This window comes from Lottia gigantea, assembly GCF_000327385.1.
Source record: "Lottia gigantea unplaced genomic scaffold LOTGIsca_60, whole genome shotgun sequence".
Classification (NCBI taxonomy): Eukaryota; Metazoa; Mollusca; class Gastropoda; family Lottiidae; genus Lottia; species Lottia gigantea.
Window position 1 is genome coordinate 368,399 of NW_008710050.1, and position 17,610 is coordinate 386,008.

General features: G+C 33.0%; 3 protein-coding genes across 3 annotated transcripts in view; all 3 read left to right on the forward strand.

The window, feature by feature from the left end:
* LOTGIDRAFT_194469 (hypothetical protein) overlaps positions 1–7,124 on the forward strand; it is a 12,542-nt gene extending 5,418 nt beyond the window's left edge. The window contains exons 8-18 of the mRNA XM_009064079.1: positions 164–300; positions 1,298–1,467; positions 1,823–1,979; positions 2,424–2,530; positions 2,936–3,061; positions 3,460–3,535; positions 4,168–4,311; positions 4,683–4,767; positions 5,066–5,192; positions 5,520–5,640; positions 6,249–7,124. Of these exons, the coding sequence (XP_009062327.1) occupies positions 164–300; positions 1,298–1,467; positions 1,823–1,979; positions 2,424–2,530; positions 2,936–3,061; positions 3,460–3,535; positions 4,168–4,311; positions 4,683–4,767; positions 5,066–5,192; positions 5,520–5,640; positions 6,249–6,446 (1,448 nt within the window). The 3' untranslated portion in view covers positions 6,447–7,124. The remainder of the gene's footprint in view (positions 1–163; positions 301–1,297; positions 1,468–1,822; positions 1,980–2,423; positions 2,531–2,935; positions 3,062–3,459; positions 3,536–4,167; positions 4,312–4,682; positions 4,768–5,065; positions 5,193–5,519; positions 5,641–6,248) is intronic.
* Positions 7,125–9,462: 2,338 nt separating this feature from the next.
* On the forward strand, positions 9,463–11,887 carry LOTGIDRAFT_166659 (hypothetical protein; the record flags this gene model as incomplete). Its single annotated transcript, XM_009064080.1, has 4 exons — positions 9,463–9,521; positions 10,499–10,716; positions 11,049–11,222; positions 11,796–11,887. 4 exons carry the CDS (start codon positions 9,463–9,465, stop codon positions 11,885–11,887), a joined length of 543 nt encoding a protein of 180 aa, XP_009062328.1.
* A 1,478-nt stretch (positions 11,888–13,365) lies between these two features.
* LOTGIDRAFT_166660 (hypothetical protein) lies at positions 13,366–15,226 on the forward strand (the record flags this gene model as incomplete). Its single annotated transcript, XM_009064081.1, has 4 exons — positions 13,366–13,400; positions 13,883–14,100; positions 14,440–14,562; positions 15,135–15,226. The coding sequence occupies 4 exons, from the start codon at positions 13,366–13,368 to the stop codon at positions 15,224–15,226; spliced, it is 468 nt and encodes a 155-aa protein (XP_009062329.1).
* Between the last annotated feature and the right edge of the window lie 2,384 nt (positions 15,227–17,610).

Genomic DNA, 17,610 nt, shown 5'->3' on the forward strand with positions numbered 1-17,610 from the left:
CATATTGGCGAAACATTGGTAGCAGCTAATGAACTTTTCACATGAGGAAGTATATCTGTCATAAATCAGTCAGTATTTGATAATGAAAAGTGGTATCAGGTGTCTAGAAGAGTAAGTATACCCTGTATTAATTGTTTATGTTTGTATCAATGTAATATTACAGGTATAATAGAATTGGTAACTGAATCTGATACACTACGTAAAATACAGATATCTAGTGGAGTAACAGGGTCGTTTAAAGATAGACCTATTAAAGAATGGTTACAGAGACATAATCCTACAGAGCTAGAGTACAGAAAGGTAGACAAAATTATATCACTATACAATATGGGTAGATATTTTTAAATCAGGTGATATAATTCCTACACCAGTATTTATCATGACAACAGTATTTATCATGACATCAGTATTTATCATGACACCAGTATTTATCATGACATCAGTATTTATCATGACACCAGTATTTATCATGACAACAGTATTTATCATGACAACAGTATTTATCATGACACCAGTATTTATCATGACAACAGTATTTATCATGACACCAGTATTTATCATGACAACAGTATTTATCATGACAACAGTATTTATCATGACACCAGTATTTATCATGACAACAGTATTTATCATGACACCAGTATTTATCATGACAACAGTATTTATCATGACAACAGTATTTATCATGACAACAGTATTTATCATGACAACAGTATTTATCATGACACCAGTATTTATCATGACACCAGTATTTATCATGACAACAGTATTTATCATGACGACAGTATTTATCATGACAACAGTATTTATCATGGTATTTATCATGATATCAGTATTTATCATGACAACAGTATTTAACATGACAACAGTATTTATCATGACACCAGTATTTATCATGACAACAGTATTTATCATGACATCAGTATTTATCATGACAACAGTATTTATCATGACAACAGTATTTATCATGACACCAGTATTTATCATGACAACAGTATTTATCATGACAACAGTATTTATCATGACAACAGTATTTATCATGACAACAGTATTTATCATGACAACAGTATTTATCATGACAACAGTATTTATCATGACAACAGTATTTATCATGACACCAGTATTTATTATGACAACAGTATTTATCTATCCCAAGCAGAGAGAATGAGAACCAAATGTGAAATTGTTGTAACTTTTCATAAATTGATTGATACATTTCTATTTTTCTGGGAATGGTTTGAAATTTGATAATGTCTAATGATTATATTACTTGTTTATTTTCTGTGTATATTTACAGGCAGTAGAGAATTTTACGTATTCGTGTGCTGGATATTGTGTAGCTACGTATGTATTAGGTGTAGGAGATAGACATAATGATAATATTATGTTAAAACAATCAGGTCATCTCTTTCACATTGATTTCAGTAAATTTCTCGGTGATACTCAGATGTTTGGGAGTTTTAAAAGGTGAGATTTTATAGTTGGAATAAACTCAATATTTCAGTTTATTCTAGTCTTATGGAATGTGAACATTTTAACAACAATTTATTTTTCAAAACTTTTGTCGAAAATGACCTTTCAACTGCTTCAAAATGAATCCACATCCCTATTTTTGAAACATTGTATTGGTACAGAAGTAGAACACACTGGTTTTTAATGTAGTTAAAGTGATGACAGGGAATTTTGGTAACAAAATAAATTGGTCACAAGATTAATTGGTAACAAAATAAATTGGTCACAAGGTACGTTGATCAAAATAATGTAGGCAGAACGCAAACTAATTTCAAATGACTTTAAATTGGATGTTTTATTTTATATTCAGAGACAGAGTACCGTTTGTATTAACATCTGATATGGTTTATGTAATCAACGACGGTGAAAAACAGACAGGGAAATTCCAACATTTTATAGATCTGTGTTCACAAGCTTTTAATATCCTCCGTAAACATCATGATTTATTCTACAGTCTTTTTATGTTGGTGAGTTCTTGTACATTTTTAATAAAGGGCTTCATAGTTGCAAACAATGAAATATTAAATATGTCACGATCTGACAGATATTTTAACAGAAAACTTAAATTGAGCTCTATCAGCTGGTAAAATATTAAAATAAGCATAGAGACAGTATTAATTTTCAATGTTTTGTTGTAGATGTCACGATCTGTATTAATATTAAATGTTTTGTTGTAGATGTCACGATTTATATTAATATTAAATGTTTTGTTGTAGATGTCACGATCTGTATTAATATTAAATGTTTTGTTGTAGATGTCACGATTTATATTAATATTAAATGTTTTGTTGTAGATGTCACGATTTATATTAATATTAAATGTTTTGTTGTAGATGTCACGATCTGTATTAATATTAAATGTTTTGTTGTAGATGTCACGATCTGTATTAATATTAAATGTTTTGTTGTAGATGTCACGATCAGGTATTCCCGGTGTAACAGAGAATGCTGCTCAATATGTGAAGAGAGCTTTATTACCAGGACAGACTGATGCTCAAGCTTCTTCTATGTTCACCAGGTATTTATTTTTGTTTCACTAGAGTCTTCGTTGATCAGAGAATAATCGCCCTGATTGTTAAGATCTTTTATTTCCTTAGGAAAAACACTTTTATTTCTTACTGACATACATTGCCTAATGCTAACTTACTAATTTTGACCAATTTGAAAGTCAAAAAATGCTTTCGCTCTGCCCAAGCATCCCAGTCTTCTTTTTCCATGGATCAAAACTTTTTTTTATCATTTATTTATCCAATTTTGAATAAATTTGAAATAATTTGTTCTGTTCTGTTCTGTTCTGTTCTGTTCTGTTCTGTTCTGTTCCGTTCCGTTCCGTTCCGTTCCGTTCCGTTCCGTTCCGTTCCGTTCCGTTCCGCTCCGTTCCGTTCCGTTCCATTTAATCAAGATATTTATTTTTAATTTACAGAATGATAGAAGAAAGTGTGAAATCAGTTTTTACTCAATTTAATTTCTTCATTCATAACCTAGCTCAGTTAAAATTCTCAAGTCACCAGGAGGGGGCTTTGTTATCTTTCGTACCCAAAACTTACAGGTAAGGACCATGATTAACAAAATAATATTCCATGAGATTTCTTAAACATAAGTGTAAAATTTTACAAACCAACAAAACTTGTGGGACTTGTCATTTTGTTGATGTTGTAAACAAGTTGTTTGAAACTTGTAGATCGAAGATGTTTAATTATGGCTATCAGCCTTGATGGAAGTTGAAGGCCTTGTTACACAAAATTCAGCTGTAATTCCCAGACTATATCCTCTTTATAAACAGGAATAGTCTGGGCATCAGAGACTAAGATTTTTCAGATATATTTGAGGGTAAGAAGGGTGTGCACTGTTTTCACAATTATACAGTATATCATCGTTGAGTCTTAAAAATCAATTCGGCCCAGACTATGTTCTTATGTTAATGAAGTATTTCTGTTCTGTTTTCAGTCAACAAACTGATGGTAAAATTATAGGGGTCAAGTTGTTTTCTATACAAAAACGATATACACCAGATAAACATTATGTAAGTAAAATTGATTTCTGTAGCAACAAACTAACTAGATTAAGATAAAGTTTTAAACACTATTTTCTCTTCATAATGAGATAATTTCGGTATATGACAAAAATGATGTGTTGGCAGCTTGCAAAATACAAAATAATAAAAGAATTCAGTTTTTCTTATTTTACTAATTTACCAAACCTCGCTATTGATTTTTATTTCTCTTTCAGATTTATATTCTAAAAATAGATCGTGAAAGCCAGAGAGTATCATCGTATATCTTCCGTTTATTTCAAGAATTTGTAGAGTTTCGTGATAAATTAGCCTCCATGTTTCCATTGATAGCGTGGTCCAATTTCTCTACCAGGTTAGTCTGAATACATTTATTTATAATTGTCTCACGTACTTACGATCCGAACAGCAAAACGAAACCCAAAATCCAAAACAACATATTGGCGATACATTAGTAGCTAATGAAGTTTTCACATGAGGAGGTATATCAATTATAACTGAGTAAGTATTTCATAATGAAAAGTGATATGAGGTGTGTAGAAGAGTAAGTATACCCTGCATGGCACAAAACTGGTCACATGAGGAGGTATATCAATCATAATTGAGTAAGTATTTAATAATGAAAAGTGATATCAGGTGTCTAGAAGAGTAAGACCACACCCTATTGTTTTATCTATTATAGAATGGTGTTAGGTAGAAGTAATATTAGAAGTGTAGCAGAAACCAGGAAAGTTGAAATAGAACAATTCCTGGAATCATTGTTAATAAAAGCACCAGAAATATCCCAGGTAATTTTACAATATTTGATATATTACCTGCTTTTTAAAATCTATCTAAAATCATTGGACAAATATGTCTTAAATGGATTGTGAATTTTTCGGAGACACTGATAACATCATTTTGCACCATTCCAATTTTCATTCTGACGTCTGTGGTTCCTGCAATTCCACTAAAACTAAGTGTTTGATGATGTCACTAATCGCATAGGTCCTTATGTAATACAAGCATACAGGTACAAAATTTAGAAAACCGCTTTACAATCCCTGTAATATCTATCCTTTCTTATGTTGGATATAAAGTCATTGTTATTCTTATCTATTAAGAAGTTTATTCCTAATGATATTGGAAGATTTTTTAATTGAAATCTTTCTATTTCCAGTGTGATTTAGTCTATACATTTTTTCACCCGTTATTACGTGATGAACAAGAAGAAGCTAGCAAGATGAATTATTCCAAATTAAGAGGTTTACTTTTCATTTTTATCCTTTTTTATTTTCTCTTGAATTTATTTTTAACTCATCCTTGAATCTACCTGACTAATTACTGATGATTATTTATTGTTGATGATTTAACTTCAGGGGAAATAACTTGCCATACATTCTGATGAAAAGAGTTTTTATTTTCATCTTTTTTTGTTTTGTAACACCTTCTGTTGGGGCTTGATTTCAATCCTTGTACCTTCATGACTTCTAACAGACAATTCTGAAGTAAATGGTGATTTGGAAACATTCCATTTGTGTATGATATTTTTGTTTGTTTTAGAACCAGTGGTGACCCCTACTAACTCTATAACTTCTGGTATCCAAGGTGAAATTAAATTATCGTTACATTATAAAAAAGATAAGTTTCACGTGATGATAATACACGTTAGAAACCTGGTGAGTGATTGGTTTAAAATAACTGTTTACATTAATCACAGTTTCATTTAGATTAAGAAAAATGGCCTAAATGATCATTAGGTATTGGTCATACGTATTTTGATTCTTGATTTTTAGTTAATCAATTCAAATAACTATTGTAATCAGGGTTTGCTTTTTGATAAGAAATTAGTTTTAATAATTTTCATTTTTTGGTTTATCAATTTAGATTAAAATTCATTTAGGTGAGAAACAGAATAAAATTGAATCTGCCTGACACAGAGAACAAGTTAGAGATATATAAATATTCTATAATATATTGTAAAAGTAACATTATAAAATAATTTGTTTCAGCCAAGTCGAGGAACAGATTTACCCAGTCCCTACGTTAAGACGTATTTATTACCTGACCCAGATAAACAAACAAAACGTAAAACTAAAATTGCTAGAAGTTCAGCTAATCCTACATATAATGAACTGGTATGTTTAAATTCTTTATCTTTTTATGGAGCTGTGGAGGCATAGCCAGGTACTACCCCAACAATCAAATCAAAATTATATTACATTTTAATCATTGTAATCTAAAAATAAAAATCCATGCAAGCAAGACAGTTCTGTCAATCAAAATCTCATCTAAAGAATGGCAAAATCAAGAGTAAAAGTTGTATAGTAGTGGACTCCTCCAAAAAGAAGTACCACTATAAAGCTCAAAATCCCGCTCTAAGGACATTATTTATAACCAATCAAAGAGTGTCATGTAGGACATTTTTTCTAATATTTTTGTCTCCATTGTAATCTAACAAGTATTTTACAGCAGTTAAGTTCTATTGAGCTTAATCATAACCAAGCAAAGGGTGTAAGGTTTGATTCTATTGTTGATAATTAGGAAGAATTGTGGTAAAGGAAAACTCTTAAGAGGTTGTCATATTGGAATACTTAGAGTTTCACAATCCCACAATTCATCAAGCCTGGGGAATGCCCAACTACTCCTTTAGATCTTGAAACCATATCATAATCCTTATCAATTATTTGATAACCAAAAAATATGATCCCTGAGTAATCCCAGTTTTTCTATTTTCTATTTATAGTTAGAATATAAGATGTCATTAGAACAGATTAGATTCCGTATGTTACAAGTTACAGTCTGGGACCACGATAGACTGGGAGAGAACAACTTCCTGGGCGCCGTCTATCTTAAATTACATGATTTAGATCTATCACAGGAAGACACCAGATGGCATCCATTACAACGATTACAATTAACAAATAATAACTTCTTTTCTTGATAGATTTATACACCTGAAGAGATTGGGAAGAGTTTTTCTAAATATTTTATGTGTATCGATGACACAGTTTGTAACATTTACAATTTTCAATGAGACGTCTATGGTCCACTAAACCTAAGTGTTGTTTGATGACGAAACTAATCAAAAAAGCTGCTTTTAATATAGAAGTGCCTTTGCCATTGTGTTGTCAAACACTTAGTCTTTGTAGAATTGCAGGAACCACAGACGCCTGATTGAAAATTTGAATGGTGTAAATTGATGCTATCAGTGTTCCCGATACACATACAAAATTTAGTAAACCTCTTTACAATCATTTTACTTAAAGCAATTTTAACCCTTTTAAGTTCAAAGTTCATGACCACACATTGTTGTCAGAAACTTAATTTAACAATGATTGAATCATTCGTGAGATTTGATTGGTTGATGTAATGAGAATAATGATTCTAAGACATTTGATTGGTTAATAATAATGAAAAAAAAATCAAATGAAATTTAATTGGTTAATTGAAATTTCAAGAAAAATAATTATGATATTAATTCATTATATTCCTGATGACACTGTAAAAAAAACACTTGGTTATTATAAGTATTTCAACAATCAGACCATATTGTCGGCAGCTTACAGGAAATGGAGTTTTACATCCTACTTTTCTACACCATGTTGGATAATGAAGACGGAGGTCAACCTAAAGGAGCTCTTCTCGTGTATTTATTGTTATTTTGTGTTGAAAATGTAGTTTTTAACAAGGAAATGGTTTCCCTGGGACCAAATACTGTTTTATAGTAATATTTATAAGTAATATCAATTTAGAATAATAACATGCTTTATTTTTGTTAGAAAACTTGTTATTTGTTGAATATTATTATTATTCATACATTTTTTATTATTTTAAACTAGAGTTATAAAGATCAAGTCAGGCAAGAGCTTCAACCTGGAACTTTGGGGTTATTTTTAAAACGTAATTTAATTTTTCTGTATAAATTAGTGGCTCAAAAACAAATGAAAGCAATATATATTGTGTGTCTGTATTTAGTTGGGCAGTCATCTATTTAACACCCCTGAAATATTTATTGACTCTTCCACACATGCATTCTTTCTATTAATATGGTGCAGTGCTGTGGTTGTTTAGAACAGTTCATTTGCTAATCAGGGGTGTTAATCGTTGCTTGTTTAATTATTTTTAGCTTAAGAATTGACTTATGAGTTTTTATAAAGCCAAGCACACACTTTAAGTTATGAGGTCATGCAGAATTAATTTTTATATGTTTTTTTTAGATGTTAGCTGCTAGATGCAGTGCAGTATATATTTGTAAGATTTTATTGTTTTCTACTGAGACAGTTCGAAATCAAACGTGCTTTATAATTTTTGTCACAAATGTGTGTATTAAATTCTATGTTTTTAATCTGTGTAATAATTAAGTATTGCTAAGAATGGTTTTAAAAGGGTGCAATACGACACTGTATTATATAGCCTACTCTATATAAACTGTTAGTCTCATATAGCTAGATCAGTTCAGTGTGTATTTTAATCTAGGGTTAAGATATTAGTGTTCATCTCGATTCTATACAAAACATAGCACAAGCTGTTTATTGATATTAATAGGTAGTTAAAGTAATAATCAATACAATATAAGTTTACTCTGTATACTTTCTATTATTATTTATAAATCTGTACAAACAGGACAATTCCGTTAATCAAAATCTCGTCCAAAGAATGGCAAAATCGAGAGTAAAAGTTGTATAGTAGTAGAATCCTCCAAAGAGAAGTACCATCAGGTGTTTTGAAAAGAGTAAGCATGGTCTGCTTAAGACAAGAACTGCTTGTGTTAATGTTTTGTATTAGACTGAGATGAGCAGAACTATTTGCCCAACTACACCATTGTATATACCCATATTTATTTTCTATATCAATCTGTGATACAATGTATAATTTTGTAGAATTATGTATATATTCTGTTAAGTTTTTATTAATGAAATGATTGTTAGAATATACAAGGTCAAGGTCAAAGGTGATTTATTTGGTCATCTATAGATTATATTCACCAGGTAATTATATGATAAAGACTTAAAGGAATTGTAAAAAGGAAACACAGACGTCTGATAGAAAATTGGAATGATGTAAATTGATGCTCACAGTGTCTCTGATACACATAAAAAAAATTAGAAAACCTCTTTACAATCTCTTTAATTTGGTTTTAAAACTAAACAGACGTTAGAAAACTAGACACTGTACACAACAAGGCAAGTCTGTGTGAAATATTAAGTTATATTCATTAGAAGAAGTAGACATCAACTCTGGGAGGTGGTGGTATTAGGGTATGATAAAGACTTTATTTGGTTTTAAAACAAAACCGACAATCTGTAGAAAATTGAAAAACCAAATACACGGAGTACATGTCGACTCTCTTTTATATATGAGAGGGGGGTTCTGTATTGTACTATCTTTAGCTCATAGAACTATCAGAATTCAAGATTTAGATATTTTACACCATATATTATTACTAAGTTTTGAAATGATGTATTTTATTGATTTATAGTCAATTCGTAATGATATTTTATAGAAGATTAGAGACTCGTGTCAATATTATAACTTCTACTGTTTATAATCAACTTTTATTGTTTTCTTTACAAAACTCTATTATAATAATAAACTTACAAATATAACTTCTTGTTGTTGTACGTTTTGTGCTGGGGAACGACGAGAGATACACGTCGAAACGTTACAAAAAACGGTAACCAGTGATTGTTGTTGTAGATGTTGTGTCTATACAGCGTACTTACCTAGTAACCTGGGTGAACACGAACATACGTCGAAACGTTACATAAAACTTTAACCATTTACCCCCCTTGAAAAGTGGTTTGTACCTCCAATTGTACCCCCACTTTATTTTCAACAAGTCTAAATGTCTACCTTTTTTTCTCCAAAATATGTGTCAGAATGCACAAAATCAATTCATTTTTTCTGAAATGTTCTTGAGAGAACTCTTTAAGACGCTCAATGAGAGGCTTGTGGTCATGACACAAACACAGAGTAGCCAAAATTTGAATACAGACTCAGCAGTTGTAAATCACACGTAAGTTATGGGTGCCCGTAAGTTACGACTAAATCCGCCCGTACCTTACACATGTTTCAGACAGCCCGTGAATATCTGGGCACTACGTAAAAAAGTCTGCCTTATTGTACACCATGAATAAAAGATAAATGAAATGAAATAAATGGAGTTTTACGTCCTACTTTCCTACGCCATGCAGGATGCAATGAGGGAAATTTTGCAAGTTCGATTTCCAACTGTCGAGGGATCTTTAACGTAACTAAAATTGAGAGGAGAGGACGAGTTCAAAGGTCGTCAATTATCCCTTTATCTACATGTCCATCAAATTTTATTATGTTGACGATTATATATACGCTCTGTATTTCATGATATTTTTGAATGGGGAAAATAACAATATTTCCAACGGATCGAGACAAGTCCTTTGATAAAGATAACTAAAATTGATAAATGAATGGAGTTTTACGTCCTGCTTTTCTGCACCATGTGGGCTAATGAAGACGGGTAACGCCATGCAGGGTAGAACGAGGGAAATTTTGCCAGGGCAGTGGCATTAGCCTCTCGATTCCAACTTTCGAGGGATCTTTAACGTAACTAAAATTGAGAGGAGAGGACGAGTTCAAAGGTCGTCAATTATGACGTTACAATTAAAATACATAATACAATAGTATGACGTCATTAGCAAACTATATTATATTGCTGAAAAGACGTGTTTACAAGTTTCTCCGAGATTTTTAAGCATTTTTCTGGATTTTAAGGTGAGATACTAATACAAACTGATCAATTTTATCAGAAAACCTCCCATTGATCGATTATAATAGGTATATTGCAAATGGGCTGGTCTAAAATACTTAAAAATTGTCATTTTGGAATCAATACATCGCATAGGAAACTTTTCATAAAGCCTAAAACTGAATATTTCTGAATTCAGATGGACCAGGGATAACAACTCGAAATGATTTACGAAACTGAACGATTTACAATTTGTTGGTTTATTTCAGGATGTCCAAGAAATACATGTCCCGTCCACCATATTGTTTTGGTGAAATCCCGGACTACACTATACCACCCATGACGGTGGAAGAGTACCAATACTATGAGAGAGAATTCTTTGGATTTCTAGACGACAAACCAGTTGATAAACAAGTAGAAGCTGAGCCTGGATTTGTCCAGAGATTCCTTCAGCTAATTGGTATTTCAAAGGTCGCCAAGTATGAAGGTAACCTAGATCTAATATAATTTAAAACCATTTTGATTGTTACGACAGAAAACGTAATCGACATTCCATCAGTCTGATTGAAGATTTATTACACGATTGTATAAAAGAATTAGTTGTATAACTGTTTTAAGATTTCTGTATTTGATTTGAGTAATTAGTAAATTATTTTGTTTATTCTACCACCTTCCAGAAGCCAGAGCTGCCGGATTCTCTGTTCCCATCATACAGAGAACGGCGAAAGCTCAAAACCATGGCTTCACTAAGTATCAACGAATTCATTTAGCTTTCTACCGTCATTGGCCTACATTTTTTCGCTTTTATTTTGTTTATAGATGAAGTATCAGAGATTAAGTTCAATGTTCATCATGTAATGGGGAATAACGAACCTTCCAACTCTAGACTAAGTGGAACGGCTGATTGTCTGAACGGTGGAGCTTCTGCTAACGTTGTAAGAACGGCAAACAAGGCCACACAAACTGAAGAGGTTGTAAAAACTGATCAAGGAGGTAAGATGATTAAAAATGGTTGTATTAAAAATCTTCTGAAGATGTGGTTTCTGTAATTCCAGACAATCATGACCAAATGGTGTCAATATCATCTTATCAAGTCTTGTTGGAATTACAGTAACACTGTCGAACAGTGAATTGGAATAATACTAATAGTACTAGAGTGATTATTATAAACTTACATTGTTAGAACTTGGTATAGGATTGTCAAAATCATAGTCGCAGACGCCTTAAACCTTCATAATCGTATATAATATGACATGTTCCTTTAACAACGGTACGATGATAATGATCAGTTAGATGTGAATATTAATCATACCGTTGCTAAAGAAACCAGATAATATGACTAGGTTACATATTCTTAAAGGATTTTTTCAACAGAAAATAAGTCCGTTACCCAAAGATGCTAGGGCTACCGGAAGAGAAGGAAGACGTGTAGACTTTTACTAATCCTAAAGACCAAGAGGTCGACCGGAATAGCGTTTTTTTTTTCAGTCAGCAGACGTGGATTAGATTCTTTCTCAGGAACCAATCTAGTACCTTCCTAACATTCATTGATTTCCTTTTTTTCAGTTCAAACAGAAAAGTGTAAAAGAGGGTTTTTAAAATCTTGCAGACGATTCATTCGAAGATCTTTTAAGTGCCTCAAGACTGCTGAAGAATAAATGGTTAACAGTGTTCATGCAGAATTTTGGGGTCAATAGGTCGCGAGTCTGCTAGAGGTGGGCGATACATCTAGATGAAAATGTTTGGGACTAAGTCTGAGAGCGAGACTGGTAGTGGTTGGCGATACATCTAGATGAAACTGTTAGGGACTAAGTCTGAGAGCGAGACTGGTAGTGGTTGGCGATACATCTAGATGAAAATATTTGGGACTAAGTCTGAGAGCGAGACTGGTAGTGGTTGGCGATACATCTAGATGAAAATATTTGGGACTAAGTCTGAGAGGGGTTGTCATACGAAAGAGTCAGCAGATTACCGGCACAATGTCAGCATGTTTAGTCAGAATGAGAGTTTGTGTGAAAGAGTGAGAGATTGGAAGAGTGACAGGCTATATTATATTATAACAATTTATGAGGGTCCGAGGGTGTGAGACTGAGAGTGAGGGTGAGAGTGTGATAGTGTGAGAGAGTGTGAGTGTGGAGTGAGAGATGGTGTGATAGTGTGAGAGAGTGTGATAGTGAGAGAGTGTGATAGTGTGATAGTGTGAGAGAGTGGGAGAGAGTGTTAGGGAGTGTGATAGAGTGTGTAATATTCAGTTGAATATCAAATTCTGGAGAATTAGTCAGGTTATTTAAACCGTCCATATATTTACATTTGTTATCCATTTACAATGTTGTTATTGATATATTGTTATTTAGAGAATATATTTGTTATCTTTGGAATAAACAACTTTTATTAGGCATATTCTTTTGCTTCATGTGTCAAATCTTGCATGACATCCCTTCCCATTTCTTGAATCACAGTCAGAAATAGATTTAATGTCTGATCTTTTATAAAATAGAAATTTGTTTTCTCAAACGGGAAAGAGTGAGATGCAAAAACCCCAAAAGGGAGAGAGAAAGAAGATTTCTAAAAATAGCCTGGACTACATTCGTAATAGAATCATTTCCAATCAACTCCATAAAATATTTAAGTGGAGTGAGTCCGTATAACTTTTATTTTCAGTTTACTTTGAGATAATTTTAAAAATAAAAAAAAAGTTAGAAGTTACATGAAACATAGCTGCAAAATTCATGCATAAAAATGTTGACAATTATAAATGAAGCCTATTGGCACTGCATTTCATGGTATTTTTGCCATATAAAATCGTTGAAAACATCTAGACGGTAGCCGTAATCACTGGTAAAAATGACGGAGAAAGAATCAATAATTCATCATCTTCGAACTCACTAAAGATTCCTCTATTTACATGTCCAAACCTAGTTCGCAAAATCCATCCAATTTTATTATGTTGATGATTATATATACGCGGTGTATTTCATGATATTTTTGCCGTTTACAAACTATTGAAAGTCCAACATTTAAAATACACTTTGAATGGGGAAAATAACAATATTTCCAACGGATCGAGACAAGTCCTTTGATAAAGATAACTAAAATTGATAAATGAATGGAGTTTTACGTCCTGCTTTTCTGCACCATGTGGGCTAATGAAGACGGGCAACGCCATGCAGGGTAGAACGAGGGAAATTTTGCCAGGGCAGTGGCATTAGCCGCTCGATTCCAACTTTCGAGGGATCTTTAACGTAACTAAAATTGAGAGGAGAGGACGAGTTCAAAGGTCGTCAATTATGACGTTACAATTAAAATACATAATACAATAGTATGACGTCATTAGCAAACTATATTATATTGCTGAAAAGACGTGTTTACAAGTTTCTCCGAGATTTTTAAGCATTTTTCTGGATTTTAAGGTGAGATACTAATACAAACTGATCAATTTTATCACAAAACCTCCCATTGATCGATTATAATAGGTATATTGCAAATGGGCTGGTCTAAAATACTTAAAAATTGTCATTTTGGAATCAATACATCGCATAGGAAACTTTTCATAATGCCTAAAACTGAATATTTTCGAATTCAGATGGACCAGGGATAACAACTCTAAATGATTTACGAAACTGAACGATTTACAATTTGTTGGTTTATTTCAGGATGTCCAAGAAATATATGTCCCGTCCACCATATTGTTTTGGTGAAATCCCGGACTACACTATACCGCCCATGACGGTCGAAGAGTACCAATACTATGAGAGGGAATTCTTTGGATTTCTAGACGACAAACCAGTTGATAAACAAGTAGAAGCTGAGCCTGGATTTGTCCAGAGATTCCTTCAGCTTATTGGTATTTCAAAGGTCGCCAAGTATGAAGGTAGCCTAGATCTAATATAATTTAAAACCATTTTGATTGTTACGACAGAAAACGCAAAAAGTAATCGACATTCCATCAGTCTTAATGAAGATTTATTACACGATTGTATAAAAGAATTAGTTGTATAACTGTTTTAAGATTTCTGTATTTGATTTGAGTAATTAGTAAATTATTTTGTTTATTCTACCACCTTCCAGAAGCCAGAGCTGTCGGATTCTCTGTTCCCATCATACAGAGAACGGCGAAAGCTCAAAACCCTGGCTCCTCTAGGTATCAACGAATTCATTTAGCTTTCTACCGTCATTGGCCTACATTTTTTCGCTTTTATTTTGTTTATAGATGAAGTATCAGAGATTAAGTTCAATGTTCATCATGTAATGGGGAATAACGAACCTTCCAACTCTAGACTAAGTGGAACGGCTGATTGTCTGAACGGTGGAGCTTCTGCTAACGTTGTAAGAGGTAAGATTATTAAAAATGGTTGTATTAAAAATCTTCTGAAGATGTGGTTTCTGTAATTCCAGACAATCATGACCAAATGGTGTCACTATCATCTTATCAAGTCTTGTTGGAATTACAGTAACACTGTCGAACAGTGAATTGGAATAATACTAATAGTACTAGAGTGGTTATTATAAATTTACATTGTTAGAACTTGGTATAGGATTGTCAAAATCATAGTCGCAGACGCCTTAAACCTTCATAATAGTATATAATATGACATGTTCCTTTAACAATGGTACGATGATAATGATCAGTTAGATGTGAATATTAATCATACCGTTGCTAAAGAAACCAGATAATATGACTAGGTTACATATTCTTAAAGGTTTTTTTCAACAGAAAATAAGTCCGTTACCCAATGATGCTAGGGCTACCGGAAGAGAAGGAAGACATGTAGACTTTTACTAATCCTAAAGACCAAGAGGTCGATTGGAATAGCGGTTGTTTTTCAGTCAGCAGACGTGGATTAGATTCTATCTCAGGAACCAATCTAGTACCTTCCTTACATTCATTGATTTCCTTTTTTTCAGTTCAAACAGAAAAGTGTAAAAGAGGGTTTTTAAAATCTTGCAGACGATTCATTCGAAGATCTTTTAAGTGCCTCAAGACTGCTGAAGAATAAATTGGTTAACAGTGTTCATGCAGAATTTTGGGGTCAAGAGCGGCGAGTCTGCTAGAGGTTGGCGATACATCTAGATGAAACTGTTTGGGACTAAGTCTGAGAGCGAGACTGGTAGTGGTTGGCGATACATCTAGATGAAAATATTTGGGACTAAGTCTGAGAGGGGTTGTCATACGAAAGAGTCAGCAGATTACCGGCACAATGTCGGCATGTTTAGTCAGAATGAGAGTTTGTGTGAAAGAGTGAAAGATTGGAAGAGTGACAGGCTATATTATATTATAACAATTTGGAAATATATTTATGAGGGTGTGATAGTGTGAGTGTGAGAGAGGCGTAAAGTGTGAGAGAGTGAGAGTGGGAGATAGAGTGTATAATATTCAGTTGAATATCATATTCTGGAAAATTAGTCAGGTTATTCAAACCGTCCATATATTTACATTTGTTATCCATTTACAATGTTGTTATTGATATATTGTTATTTAGAGCATATATTTGTTATTTTTGGAATAAACAACTTTTATTAGGCATATTCTTCTGCTTCATGTGTCAAATCTTGCATGATATCCCTTCCCATTTCTTGAATCACAGTCAGAAATAGATTTAATGTCAGATCTATTATTAAAAGAGAAATTTGTTTTCTCAAACGGGAAAGAGTGAGATTTTCTGTGGTCTGAGGCCAATGAAAAGACTTTCCAAACCTTCTTTAAAGAAGAGTGATACAAATTTGGTAGCGATTGGCTTCGCCACTGCTTTATGACAGATGTTGGCTGATGTAGAGGCAGAAAAAATAGATCCTATTAAATGGGGACATTCCGCATCTTCACAAGTGCACAATTTTAAACCTGTTCAGATGCCTCGGATCTGCATATTTGGAAAGATGAATATTTTTGTAGTTCAGTCATACCTAAGCTATTTATATCACGTCTGTAGTTCTATCAAACTTTCTTTCAAAGAAACTATCTAGCATCGGCCATTTAAAAATGCGTGTGCATCAAAAGTTCAAAGGCCACAGAGTCACGTGATACTAACAAAACGAAATCGGAGGTGTAAAAAATCCCCATTTAACAGGTTCTCTTTTTTTCTGTCTCTACCAGCTGACAACTGTCAAAATATCCGTCAGAGGCTGGAATAGAGGAAGATGTTTCGGACTATCGACCGACCAGATCTCACGAATTATGAACAACAAAATTTTGTACAAAGACACTGTAAATGAATCAATCTCTTTTGAACTGATGAAGGTTTTGCTTAATTCTTACTTGCTGGGCCCCCACAAACCCCATCCTAACGACAGGGCTGACTACTACCAAACTAACAATGTTAACCTGTCACCTACCAACCAACGAAGAATATTTATCAAGAAATATGATATTTATGAATGACAAGCTACAAGTTTATAAAATCCTCGTTTTTTCATTGATAAAATAATTAAAATGTTATAAATAAACCTAAAGGAAGTACGCTATATGGTTTTACACAGAACTCAACATACAGTATGTTCTACAATATTCTACAAATAGACTGGTTTGTTTGAATAAGTTCAGAATGATCCACAGGAAGTTACTTCTATTAATCTGAATAAAACGCAAATTTGGATTTGCTTTTCGCGTTTCTGTCAAGGATGACTCTTCTTCCCATTCATGATCTGACAAAATTGTTCTGAATCTCAAGTTATGGTTCATATAATATTCATCCAATCAACTGCTTTGGTCCAAGAAAAATTTGAGGGTGGGGCTCGCATCAATGCGTTTTGGGTGAGGGTTGGAAATATATAAGGCAAACAAGGGTATTTTCAATTCCCCTATATATTAAGGAAAACTAAAATTATAATTCTGTCTACATAGTGTTGTTTCAATAATGGTATTCACTATCTATGTCTTGGTCGGGTGGAATTTCAAGAGAGATGACTTTATCGAGACCATTACCCGTTAAAGAAAAAACACCCAAAGTTTATTAGATGCAATTTTCAAATGATTATTTGAATCTACCCTTGTTATCCAAACAAACAAGTGATCAAAATAAATAGTAACAGAGTAACGGAGTTCAGTATCTTTTACTATTTTTATTCGACAAAGAAGTTTATGTTGCAAAACAACTATGTAACAGCAAGTTCTACGTTTGCTGTGGGTTATCTGTACGTCTGCAACCAAGGCTTTAGTAAGTTTAAATCTGAAGTTAGCGGCCTGATTAAAGTCTTATCGGACATCAACATAAGCTACAGAGGCAATGCTCAGTTCGTCACCATTCTCCAAAACATGGATATCCCATATTGTAGGAAGGTAGACTGAAATAGAAAATAGTCCAAATCAGACAAAGTCTAGTATCACATTGTAAATGAAATGAAGTTTAGGTGATCTTAACTCCCACAAGGACTGATTGAACCAAGT